Here is a 13479-nt window from a genome sequence, read left to right on the forward strand (position 1 = left end):
GCCACTCCCACTAACGTCACTGCAACACGAGCCTATGCAAATGTACTCAGAAGTTTCGCCTTTGAACGACGAAAATCTGTTAGCAATATTGACAGTAAATAAACATAATGCAATAATTGTTTTAACTTTAGGAAAGCTAAAAATAGCAACATTTACTAGAAATATCATTGTCATCCTTTTTTCTCTTTAATTGAACAGGAAAATGTGTCTGAGAAATACTGAACTTATAGTTTCTGACAGTATTTGTTCAATGCAACTGCTCACAGATCATTGCACAGATGCCTTTTCCATTTTAAAAATGTGATTCATAAAAACAAAACAAAAAAAACAACAACAGGATTTTAAACATTCTGTCAAGAAAAAAGGGGCCTACATTGTACAATCTCACGCTGAGTATTTAAAATGCTAGGATATAACTATGCTTTTTTATTTAGTTTATTTAGCCATAGCCTTCTGCTCAAGGCCATGATACCACAATTGGTTTTTAGAATTAGGATTTAATGCTAACATCTCCAAACATATCCCGTTTTTAATGATTAATGTTAATGATTGTTTTAATGACCAATTATTAATTGTACAAAATCATGGTAACCGACCACTGTGATAATTTCTGATCACCTTGTGTCGTTATATATTATATAACGACATATATAATAATAGATGTGCTGAAAAAAGAAAGCATGCAAATGTCCTTGAGGAATTCTTATACTGAACATCGTGTTTTTATGTATGAAGTTGGAGAACGGGCCAATGATAGCTTCCTCGTTAAGAAAGAACAATATATATATATATATATATATATATATATATATATATATATATATATATATATATATATATATATATATATATAATTTGATTCAAATAATAATTTATAAATATTTTTATTTTATTTTAAATAATTTTATTTTGGTAATGGGTATTGGTTTTGAGGAATGACTCTGCATATGACCCTTTCCCTTCATGAGAATCACGGATCAGAAACCAGAGGCGGATCTGCCGGGAAACACTTGGACTGTGGACAGAAGGGAGGCCCCACTCACACGACCTCGTGTGAAAGCAGGATTACCTCATCTGAGCTATGAATAGAGATGTTCACACAGGTTATGGAGGAGAACAACGGCGTTTTCTACCAGTCCGAGTTATAATTCACGCATAGAAAGCCTTTGGGTTTTTATGCAGATCCTTAACATGATAGACAGAATAATGTCTGCCAGCTAACAGTTATGAAGTCGACACATATACTTAGATTATTTTGGCTACTTGGCGAAAATATGTCGTCATAAGAATGTCATTGAATTAAGTGTGATATGATAAAAATAGGCCGTGCCGCAGTAGCGCTGCAGTTAGAGGCTCCACGCCGGATGTGCCTTATATGGGCAAGACACGCTTCTCTCTGATTGGCTGCCCACATCAGCGACAGGGTTGTTGCTGGAGCCCTCTGAGTAGGAGATCCATCAATGTAATTGAAAAGGGATACGAAAAATCACCGTTTTTAATAGAAAGGGCGCGATAGGAGTATCACAACAATTATTTAATTGTTTAATTCTCATCCTTTGGCATACATTATTGTTGAATAACGCTTGATGATGTCAAATACAGTATGCATCTTTGTTGATTATTTCTCTCAGTTATAGGCTATGCCTCGTGAAGCAATCATGCACGTGCAGATGAACCATCTTTAAGATATCTCTATAATATGCATAAATCGCAACCTCCCGCAGGAATCCAAAAGACAGACTGCAAACAAGGCACGTAAAATGACGTATCCTGTTCATTCATGTGAAAGCTGCAACGTTATAATTAAAGAAAATAACCTCGGTTTGCGCATTGGACGCTTTATTTGAATGCCTAAAATGTTGAAACAAAGCGAGAATTGTTTTGAATCGGGTACATCTGTGAAATACCGTATATATATTTGGCTCGTGCTTAACTGTCTCCCCTCCGGATCAGTGGTACAGTCTCACAAATTTCATTCATAAAAATCTGCCTCACTATAAAGAGAAGCAGCGTTGATGGCTGGTGCCTCCTAGCGTAGTAACCTCAATCTAGATTTTAAAAACCCCTGCAGAATAGCATTCGGTGACATTAGGCACATAGCACATATTAGTCTGGTTCCCAGCATCTCCTGGAGCGATCTAGCAGAAGTGATGCCTAAAAACGCGAGTGTTTCTAAGGTGTCTGCAAAACAGCTGCTGCACACACCAGCTTCTGAGATGAAGGATACGCAGGTACAATCAGTTGCATGTTTACCTGGAATGTAACCTAAATGGACTATTTAAAAGAGCTGTTATTAATGATTTATGCTTATGCAATGATTTCATATGTTTTTGAATACAACCAAATGAATGATGTAAGTTGTATTAACATGCAATTTTGCTATGGACCATATATGATGAAAACATTTTCGTGCTTGTTCTCAGAAGACAGGTATTCTGAAGGATGCTGATGCTGTCTTTGTTCCAACGGTCACTGCTGTAGCTTCAGCTCCAGATCTCAAGTGGATGGTCCTGTCGACTGACATCTCCTCAGTGTCGCCCTGCAGGCGTGAGAAACCACAGAGCTCGTCTCACTCCACAGATGCCAAACCAGCTCAAAAGACCTTCACCGGCCGGAGGAAGGGGATGAAAGATCAGGTAAATACCTATTTCATATAAATGCTCAGTATATAAATTCAATGTTTGTTTAAATGCAGCTTGGTTTTCTGAAGAAATACACATTACTTTGACTGTAGAAAACATATATTTGCATCCATGGTATACTAGTATGTTACATTATTTAAGTAAAAATGTGCATGCATTTATTATTTTACAATATTATTTTTTTTTTACAAATTAATGGTGTCTTGGTGAGCATAACAAGCCTATGTTAAAAAAAAACATAACATAAAAAACGCTATTATTTCAATATATATATATAAATGTGCATGTGATTATTTCAGCTTTCTCCAGAGGAAGAGGAGAGAAAGAGGATCAGAAGAGAAAGGAATAAACTCGCAGCTGCCAAGTGTCGAAATCGCAGACGAGAACTAACCAACAGCCTCCAAGCTGTAAGTTAGCGAACCACCTTAATATGCAGTCGTCTTCATCAAAAAAAGATAACTTTGTGTGTGGTATGATTATGATCTGCCTATGTCTAGGAAACTGATAGTCTTGAGGAGGACAAAGCAGCTCTGCAGTCTGAGATTGCCAGTCTGTTAAAAGAGAAAGAACGACTTGAACTCATCCTCTCTGCTCACAAGCCCACTTGTAAACTCATGGAGGAAACAACGGCAGAGAGTGAGGAACAAACCCGAGCTCAGGAGGAGGAGATTCAAGCTCCTAATGTCTGCCCAGAACAGGCACCCACCTCCCCTCAACAGGCCGATCCCACCAGCACTGCGATCTTTGGCGACTCCGACGTCCTTCTGTGTTCCAGTGCCGAACTGGGCACTGCTGAGGTGGAACCATACATCGATATGCGAGATATGTCCATGGAAGACATTAGCGACGTGATTGACAGCAGCGATGACATGGATCTGTTAGTGCCAGATATAGACCTTACTAGCTCTCTTGGTCTAAGCGAATGGGAAACTCTTTACATGTCAATGGGTGGCGGGTTGGAACCTCTCAGCTCGCCTGCATGCAGCCCCACCTGTAGCAACACCAACACCGTGCCCGTCTTCAGCTTCAACAGTGAAGATGTGGAAAAGCATGACGGTGGAAAAGAGGGCAAACCTAATGGAGCCAAAGAACTCTTGACAACTTTATGAAGCTTCTGGCACATTGTTCTTATAAAGGTTCAAAAATGGGGTTTTCACAGTGATGTCTAGGTACTTTATTGGCATTTATGGTTCAATGAAGAATTGTACAAACAGTCTTCATAGTGGAAAATTGTTCTTCACATCAAGATCTTTTAAAAACTGTTTAATAAAAAATAATTATTCTCAGGCATTGCTGTGGAACCCCACTTTTGGATCCTCTAAAAAGTGCTGAATAACCTTTCAGTGAACAGTTCTTTAAAAAGGATGTTCTTTGTTGGCATCTAAGGTTCCATGAAGAACCTTTAAAATCCATGGAACATTTCCATTGCACAAAAGGTTCTTTATAGAGGGAAAGGGTTCTTTAGAGTAATAAAACATTCTTCACACTAAAAAACAATGGTTCTTTTAACAGCTGTTTGTTGAAAAGTTCAACATGCTTCTATGGAATCTCTTTGAAAAAAACCTTTTGGAACGTTTATATTTTGGGTTCCCCAAAGAAAGTTAGTTTTTTTTAGTTAGTGTGAAAAGAATTATAATATTTACGGCAATAAAGAACTTTTTGTGGAATTTTGTGGAAAGGATGGATGTTAAACATTCTTTATGGAACTATCTAGAATGAAATAATCTGAGAAAGAAGGGTGTATTGTAAAATGAAAAGCCCTCATAATAATGCTTTCATAAATGAGTCTGACATGTTCAAAATCTACAAAAAAATATTGTGAATGCTGTGCAGTAGATGTAATGTGACCTTTACATCCAGTGAAGTCACTATAGTCACTATTTGTTTCTTCCAGATGTTGACATTGTTGAATATGTTGTTCATCCTGTGAAAGACATGCTTTCATGCACTTTTTTACCAGTATAGGTACACGTAACTGTATCAGTTGGTGTGGTAATGTATAAGTGCAGTCTGTTACACAGTGTCTTTAGTGTGTGACTGTTTTTTTTTTGTGGTATTGTCAAAAGAAAAAAAGTAATCTGACATTGGTGGCAAAAAATCTTTATGCATTTTTTGTTCTTCCTGCTTCCTTTTCAATGGTCTGGCATGTTTATAATAAACAAGAATACATATTCAAATTAAGAAATGTGTGAATTTATTCATTTAATCAGAGTGGGGCAGAAATTTAAAGCCTCTCTTTCAAGCAAGTTTCTTTCATATGCATGCACGGAAATTAATGCATCGTTTCAAATAAAAATAAACAGTCGCCCACGTCTACTATAATTTCGTTGAGTTTCGCCATTCATTTATTTCTAAAGTATCCTATGTGTTTAATAAAATTCCCCAACAACGATTTCTCAATAACGAGGCTGCAACGTAAAGCGTCTGACGTCATTGCGTATTTGCACGCATGCACGCTCACATTTTTTTTCTCTCTCGGTTCTACTTCCGTGCCCATATATGGTAATGAAATCGAGCTGTTGTTCAGCCTCTATGGAAACAGCAGAGTAGTGTTTCACCAATGAAAGTTTTCCCGGAAGATCTGGCAGAGGGAGAAAGAGGAGCGGAGCGGAGCGAAGCTGTCGGTATGTTACGGGAACTGCTTTGTGTTTTTCAGGACTTCATTTGGGTATCCAGCGTAAGCATTTAAGCATTTTACGTACGTTCACATTCTTATAAAATGGCCACTGCTCTGTTGCAAAGTTTTAATAATATCGATGAAAACATTGTATGGCTTAAACCCTCTTGCACTCTTCATTTTAGCTTTTAAACTCATGTTTTTTTATTATTATTAAACTACTACTATCTTTATTTAATTTGTTTAAGTATGCTGTGAGTCCAAAAGTCGAAGGCCACATGAGAAAACCTTTCTATTTTTCAGTTTAATATAATTTACTGTATAAATTGAATTATCATAACAACAATTTTAGTGAGAAGTTGAAATTAAAAAATCAGTATGTAACAAATGTGTTGAATATGTCAGCTTGATTTTATATAATTAAAAAAGGTTTATCACTTTAACCTTTTGCTCTCCCTCTCTATCTCTATACATACACCTGTGTGTGTGCATTAAAAATAATTCCATTAATAACAATTTACTGTATTAATACAGTTTTCATTGTCCTTAAACTGTGTGTTATTTCTTATTTCTAGGTTTAAATATAAATAATTATTTATTTATGTATGATCTCAGAATTTTAAACCTTACTGTGTCACCAAATTTCTTTATTATTTTCAAATGATCATTAAATAAATTATTATTTTGAGTATTCCACAAATGCTTATTTTATAACATGGCTCAGTTTTCACCCGTATCATTGCTCAGACTATAATAAAGACTGTAATATGAGTCTTCTGCTGCAGGTGAAACTCTCTTTCCCCACACAAGCACCTCAATATTGAGACACACTGCTCATATCAACCGCTGCTGCTGCTGGAAGTGTAGATTTACTGAATGTTCTTGGCACAAACACAATATAAACATCTCATGTTAGCAACTTTGTTAAAGTGTGAAAGGATACAAAAGGGAACCTGATGGACTGACGGACAGATCATGGTCAGTCTATTCACGTTCAGCTTTTGATTAGTCAACATGTTCCCTGCTAGTGATTCAAATTGCCAAAATAAAATTATGTCTGGCAGGAGTTCCTATTTTTTGGCATGATTCAGGTTGCAGATTTTTTTGGATATAGTGAAGTTTATAGTCAGCCGGATGTCTGGTGTGCATCGGATGTCCACAATTTTAGGTTTCTTCTCATATGACTTAATATTTTTCAGGTGTTAGCACAGATTGTATTTAAATCCACAGGCTATGTTTTATTAATACAATGATTAAATGAAATGTAGATTTTTTATAATATACAGAATCACAAGGCAACTATCATGCACAAAGCAACTTTTTTTGCAGAGACATTATAAAATCCAAAATATTGTGCTCTAGGAAATCTTTTGCAAATGAAATTGACAGTCGACTTTATGAATATAAATGTGGCAGGTCGAAAGCACATAATATTATTGATACTGCAGCATTATCTCATATTTATGCCTGTGAATAATCTGCCATGTCTGATTTGTGTTTGTGCATTTCCATATTACTGTATTTTCGATTATACTATATTTTTAGGTTCAAAATGGGCTTGTGTTTGGAACAATGTCCGGTTGATGAGTTTATCATTGTCTTTAGTTTATTAATATGGTTGTTAAATGCAGAAATGTTGTACTCAGCATTGCTCATCAGGATCTGAATGTGAGTTTATACAGCTTTGAAGAAGGAATTAAGCTCAAATACAATGAGCCACATATTGTGCATTAAGTGTAACTTAAGACTGAAAATTCAAGGCCTTATGAATCCTGATGACTCCTCTAATGATGCAATAATGCTGTTGTGCAATAAATGTGATAGAGGAAGTTTGTCTGTGTGTCAGAGGTGAGGCACAGAGGTGACCGTGTCTGCGGTTGGCCTGTCTGTATGTTTCAGTGCATGCCAATATATCCAGGTTGGATTGTTTAATCATATGTATGTATAAGCCTTAATCACAGATTCAAAAGAGATATGCTCATTAAAACCCCATTAGATGGATTTCTCCTCCGATTATGATCAAGAATGCATTATATAGTTAATCTCTCATGCAACATCCTGAGTGTTAAAAAACAGGATGAGTGCCTTTAAAGCAATTTGTAGTTATATTGTCTCTTGTGGATATGAAAAAGCTTTTGAGCAGCTTTATCACAAAATATTTAGACATTTTACAGAAGTAGAACTGAGAGAGAAAGTCCTTATGATACAAACTTCACTTTGCAGAGACATTTAGCCTTTTCTCACTTTTTTCAGTTTATTTGTTTTACTTTTAATCATCTTCACATCAAAGACAGAGCTGAGTTTGCCTCCAGATCAAACAGGTGTTTTAGGAGAAAACCACAGGTGCAGTTCACGCCGGTGTTTCACAACACTCACAACACTCAATTTCATTTCATATTCAACACTATAGTTGTATTATCACTTTTGAGAAGTTTTGCTTGAAGCATGCACTTGTGCTTTGTTTCTGTAAAATAAATTAATATTCTGTTATACAAAGACATCTGTTTTACTCAGTAATTTTAACCTCCTCACTAAATATTTGTAAAATTGTTATTTTATTTAGTCACAGCATAGGCCTGTGAAAAAGTGAAGAAGAAAAAATCTGTGTAAAATAACCTAAACAAACTAATGCATTAAATTATTAAAAAGACAAATAAATGAATAATTAGTAAATAAATAGCCATTTAAAAAGTAAATAATACAGTAACTAACCAAAACAACAACAGCAAAAAAATCTATGATTTACTTTTATTAAAACAATTTTCACTGAAATGTGTCAAATGTAGCCGTTTTCACAGAAATTTATTTCACAAATGATTACAAAGAAATGGCAAATATCTCATTGAATTAAACATGAATTTTTGAAGAAGAAAGATTAGATATTTTCTCATAACACATACTTCTAATATAACAACTGAAACCAGCCTTAGCTTAGATCATAACTAGTTTGCAGTCTAGTTTTAAAGGGGTTTTGTTTACATTTTAGCTGTTCAACCAGTTAAATCCGGGAGACCACCTTGACCAGCTTAAACCAGCTAAACCTAGTCAACCAACATAGGCTGGTCTTATTATTTTTTTCCTTTGTTTGTTTTTGTTTGTTTTGTTTTTTCCAGCAGGGATATAGTCTTTGTTTATTTACAAGTTTGTTTTTAAAATAATTTTGTCGGTGTATAAACACATTTAATAATGTAAACATTTTACAGCGCAAATCATATTTTTAGAAAAATAAATTCCCCCGTGGGTCGAGTACTGAAAGATTTCCTGAAGCTTAATTATAAAAAGATAAACATATGAGCTCATCATTGAGTTGTTGATGTTTTGATGGGATATCCCGCGTCTGTGGCTTTTCGCAGGGAGTCCCGCGCCACTGTGTTTATGTTGTTTGGTTGCTAGGGGGCGGAGCCTAGCGCTCATTCGCTGCTGGCGTCACGCCGCGGAGAGTTCCGCATTCCACCAAGCTCAGCGATATATAAACTCGCTGATGTAACGCTAGCAGACACACAAACGAGCTGAACGGACGAACAACCGCACCTAACGAGTAAGTGCTTTATTTTGATTGTATCACAGTGCATTTATTCTTTAATCACAGAAGAAAAAGAGTTGATTTAGACATCAGGCGTGTTTTATAAATCGAGCATACGGATTCAGTAACTGCAGCACTTCAGATGAATTCATATTTGTATAGAGAGAGAATGGCATTGACATTGAGATGAAAATAAACCTAGATATTCATTTAATTATATTAATGCATCACTTCCTGGTTATTAACTGCACACTAAAGTACATTCTGTACTGTATTTTAACTGTATTGTTGTGCCCAGGGGTTTCAACCAAAGATTTTTACATTTGATACATTAATAATCTATTTTTATTTTTTAAATCTAGCTTTTTATATATACATATATATCAGCAGTTCCAGGATTTGGTACCTTGAGCCTTAAAGTTTGAGACCCCTGATTTAATTGGCTAGATAGTGTCAGTCCTGCAGTTATACAACAACTTTTTCATATGCTTACCTGTTTATAAATGCATTTTCTAAATTATTATTTTAACATGTTACACTATAGGATGATTGAATTCAACTGCACAACACCTAAAACTTTTTACAGCACCTGAAATATAATTTTATACATTAATGTGAATTAATTCAAATTGTTTGTATTTTGAAAAGTATTTTTATTTTATTTTTTTGACTCTTCAACGTCTGTAGTGAAATACAGATGCAAATATAAATGCTAAATTGTCACCATGCAGATGTGTTGCAAAAAACGTTTAGTTTTCGATGTTATCTCCACATCAGTAAAATAGAAGTTTTTCTGAAGAAACGTGAAGAATGTAGCCAGAAGCTGCTGCAAATGGCTTCAAGGGTTTTTTGTGGACAGAAACATGTTTGACTGTTACATAATCTTGTAATGGCCTTTGCAGACAATTCACTAGCTGTTTTAAGCCTCAGTTTTAACATGCGTAGGTGTTGTTTGTGCTCTTGGGAATCTTGAAGTTCCCCTATAACTCTGTGAAAAGCAGATTTACATGCACATTTACAGAGTTTGTGTTCCTCTCATGGAAACTTCATTATTCTCTGTGGCTTTCACTGGAGACAATACGCATGTTGACCTATCAGTCCTCATTAAACTTATTCCAAAGCAAAAACTCTTCTTAAACTTCTCAAAAGCTCAATAACAAGAGTTTTCTTAAACTCTCACACTGTTTCCCTGTAATTTTGACCATGAGAGGAGTTTCTTTTTAGTGAAAATGCTAGTCATTGTTATTGCATTGGACTAAAAGCTACTAGCTTTAAAACAACTTCCTAAAAAGAAATAAAAATGTGATAATTTTTGTAGTTTTTCCTCCCATCTTGTTGCCAGAAATGACTGACTTATAAAAAATTGCTTATGAATGCATACATTCACTATATAAATATTGCATTCAGTTTTTTTTCTTTCAGTAAGCAGAGGTTTTCACTCAAAAACTGAGGTGCATGAGCTCAGATCAGTTACGCCTACGATCAATCAGTTCCAAAAAGAAACACAAAACCTGTGATAATTGAAAGAAAACAAGTTTAATGAACTATTTACAAGCAGTATTTGAAAGGCTGGTAATTTTTGACCTGCAACACCACATTAGATAAAGGGTTGCACGTCTGTATTTAGATGCATGATCAACAGACACGCTGACATCTCTTTCTTTCTTTCTGAAGCAGCAATGATGCCTGGTCAAATCCCTGACCCGATGATGACGGCCGGTTCTCTGCCCAGCGTCGGTCCGCTGGCTGGTATTCCCTCCACCACACTCACAGACCAGCTCAAACTTGCAGAGCTCTACAGCCTCGGTACAGTTCTGTCTCCTCTCATCCTGAACAGACATGCCAAGAGACCGTTCGACGTCATCAAGGGTGAGGTGAGAACAAAACATGACATTTAACATCTACAGACTTTAAAGGTCAGCTTCTGATTGCATCAGGTAATTCGAAACGCAGATCGCATGTAAACAACATTTGTGCAACAGTTTGAGAAAGTGAAAGCAAAGTTCTTTTGTGTGTGAAGCTCCTTTGAATGCACTTCACTGCCTGGTCAAGACTGACACCTGGTGGACACAATAGTTTTTGTGCATCTACCTTTTTGACACTTATTTGTCAGACTGCTTAGGGTGATTAAAACAGTGATTATAATGCTTCCATATCACTATACAAATATTTAGCATTATAATTAGTATACAGTTAGAAATTACACTTTCAATTGCATTTTTAGAACCATGTAAACACTCAATATGTATAAATATATATTTAAACGAACACATTTTAATTTTCTGTCCACAGTCAGATGACGATGAAGAACGCAAGAAAAGAAGGCGAGAGAAAAATAAAGTTGCAGCTGCTCGCTGTCGAAACAGAAAGAAGGAAAGAACCGACCTGCTCCAGCAGGTGAGTTAGAAAAAGCCCTTTTAAGCCCTTTACAGTGTTCTTGTTTGGCATATTACTAGTTACTATTATTGTGGTGTTATATGGCGTTATTCATTTAAAAGTTTAATCTTTTATTTAAATATTTATTTATTTTATTTAAAAATTCTGATGCGCATGTCATGCTACTTTTTTTCATTGTTTATTAGGCTATATTAATTTAGCATTACATGGAATATTTGCGCTCTTAATTTTTAATTGGTCACATTGCCGAACTATTTAAAATTAACCTTATATAAAAATAAAATTGTATTAAAATCTGATACTTGTTTAATTATTTATGACATTTTAATGATTTTTTTATATTGTTCATTATATTAATTGAGAGTTAACATGGGTTATTTAAATATTATTTTTAAAATTTAGTTTTCACATTGTAAAACTATTAAACAAAATAGTAAGAGTTAAAACATGTCATTTCATTTTAAAAATATATTGTGCATGCCATTTTTAATTAAATCATATTTATTTTCTTTTTTTATAATATTAACTGAGATTGCACAGGATTTTAGTGCTTTTATATCACATTACAGAACTTTTAAAATAAACTAATGAAGTAAAGGCTTAATTAAAATGTAATTTATATATATATAAAATATATATATATATATATAAAAAAAGAATTATGCATGGAATTTTTATATTATAATTTCTATAATATTACATGAAATGTATATAACAACTACCTAGTAATATTAAAACATAAGTACAGGCAGCTCAAAAAATGCACATCAAGCTCAGATTGTTTATTAGTATTACTCTATAGTTAGTTCATTAATTCATACATCTTTTCTAAATAACCAGTAATATAAAAAGTGAAAAGTGCATTTTTGTTTGTTAGTTTTTTGACTCGACAACTTAATAAATGTGTCTGTTGAGGCATTATGATTAACCAGAAGATGTCTGGTTGCTCCTCTAGGAGTCCGAACGGTTGGAGACGCTGAACTCGGTGCTGAAATCTCAGATCGAGGATCTGAAATCTGAGAGACAGCAGCTGATCGTGATGCTCAACCTCCACCGGCCCACCTGCATCGTCCGCACAGACAGCATGAAAAGCCCCGAGAGCGAGCAGCGATCCGAGCAGTCCGAGTGAACACCACACCACAATCACAGGGGGAGAACAGACACTGTCGGGACACTTATTGTCAGTGTCTAATTCAGCATGAAGAAAATGGGAGGAGGTTTGTGTGGACAAGAAACAAACAAACATCCCTGAGATCATGCACAAAGCTCAAAGACGTTTGACACTCGGTCATAAAGCTGCAGGTCTCTCAGTTGATCTGAATGAAGCGCCTGCAGGTGGCGCTGTCTGATAAACTGCTCACTAACGGTGAAGTCTCCGTGGACTTATTATTGTTTACAGTTGCATTGACATAGTTTGTTGCATGTGATGTTTATTGTATTTACATTTTTATTGTGCCATCACATGATATGGTGACTTGTATGTGTTTTTATCTTCAGGGTGTCTGTTGAACGGCCACTTTTGTTACCAAATAATGTTTCTTTTGTTATGTAAAGCCACATTGAAATAAAGCCTATTTTTCAAATACAACATGACTCATGCATTCATTCCTTGTTATTGTATTCATTCATGCTTTCTTTTTCTTTCTTTCTTTTCTTTCTTTATTTTTATTACTGGAATTCTTATAATTTTTATATTTTAAAATATTTATTTTTATTAATACAACATGTTGTAAATATTATTTTAAAGTATTGTTTATATTTCCTTATGATTTTAAAAATATTTTATTGTATTTATATTTCTAAATATTATTTATTTTCAATATTCTTTGTTAACAATTATTTTTTTTTATATTATTGGTATTGTTATTTCTCAATATTAATATTTTATATTATTTTAAAATATAATTTTTTATATTCCTTTAAAAGATTATTATTTTGTATGGTTTTATTATATAACATTATTAATTAATATTATTTTAATATTATTATTTACATTATTAATATATTATTATAATGTGTTTCATTATTGTTTTTATGTTATTTAATTATTTTAAAATAAAATATTTTAGTCTATATGTTTTTTATGTTATATAATTTATTTACCTTTTTTTCAAGTATCATTCATTATTTATTAGGGTCAAGCATCCACACGACCCTAGACAATATGAGGTTTTGGGAATGGGTTGATGCATGGTTGATTTTTACATTACAAATGTAATGCTTGCATCACTCTTACATTACTTTATTTCTTTTTTTTCCCTTTGAGTTTTTTTCCCCTTTTTTTTCTTTTCTTTTTTTTC

General features: G+C 34.2%; 2 protein-coding genes across 5 annotated transcripts; both read left to right on the forward strand.

The window, feature by feature from the left end:
• The first annotated feature begins 935 nt into the window (after positions 1-935).
• Positions 936-4687, forward strand: LOC127938933 (protein c-Fos). Its single transcript, XM_052535856.1, has 4 exons — positions 936-2231; positions 2424-2636; positions 2942-3049; positions 3140-4687. The coding sequence occupies exons 1-4, from the start codon at positions 2151-2153 to the stop codon at positions 3749-3751; spliced, it is 1014 nt and encodes a 337-aa protein (XP_052391816.1). The 5' UTR covers positions 936-2150; the 3' UTR covers positions 3752-4687.
• A 466-nt stretch (positions 4688-5153) lies between these two features.
• On the forward strand, positions 5154-12767 carry LOC127937979 (jun dimerization protein 2-like). Of its 4 annotated transcripts, none has more exons than XM_052534326.1 (4): positions 5154-5266; positions 10457-10656; positions 11075-11179; positions 12135-12767. In XM_052534326.1, exons 1-4 carry the CDS (start codon positions 5203-5205, stop codon positions 12306-12308), a joined length of 543 nt encoding a protein of 180 aa, XP_052390286.1. In that variant the 5' UTR covers positions 5154-5202; the 3' UTR covers positions 12309-12767. The 4 variants fall into 4 exon arrangements, with proteins under 4 accessions (XP_052390286.1, XP_052390287.1, XP_052390289.1 ...); XM_052534327.1 differs by having other exon boundaries at positions 5168-5266; positions 10460-10656; XM_052534329.1 differs by lacking the exon at positions 5154-5266 and adding an exon at positions 8631-8797 and having other exon boundaries at positions 10460-10656.
• The last annotated feature ends 712 nt before the right edge of the window (positions 12768-13479 follow it).

Source organism: Carassius gibelio, chromosome A20 (assembly GCF_023724105.1).
Source record: "Carassius gibelio isolate Cgi1373 ecotype wild population from Czech Republic chromosome A20, carGib1.2-hapl.c, whole genome shotgun sequence".
NCBI lineage: Eukaryota > Metazoa > Chordata > Actinopteri > Cypriniformes > Cyprinidae > Carassius > Carassius gibelio.

Excerpts from the sequence above, each read along its gene's own strand:
- LOC127938933 (XM_052535856.1), top strand. The coding sequence starts at position 2,151 with ATGCCTAAAAACGCGAGTGTTTCTAAGGTGTCTGCAAAACAGCTGCTG. Across the intron at positions 2,232-2,423 it reads CTGAGATGAAGGATACGCAG|AAGACAGGTATTCTGAAGGA; the intron begins GTACAATCAGTT and ends GCTTGTTCTCAG. Across the intron at positions 2,637-2,941 it reads GGAAGGGGATGAAAGATCAG|CTTTCTCCAGAGGAAGAGGA; the intron begins GTAAATACCTAT and ends TGATTATTTCAG.
- LOC127937979 (XM_052534326.1), top strand. The coding sequence starts at position 5,203 with ATGAAAGTTTTCCCGGAAGATCTGGCAGAGGGAGAAAGAGGAGCGGAG. Across the intron at positions 5,267-10,456 it reads GGAGCGGAGCGAAGCTGTCG|CAGCAATGATGCCTGGTCAA; the intron begins GTATGTTACGGG and ends TTCTTTCTGAAG. Across the intron at positions 11,180-12,134 it reads GAACCGACCTGCTCCAGCAG|GAGTCCGAACGGTTGGAGAC; the intron begins GTGAGTTAGAAA and ends TTGCTCCTCTAG.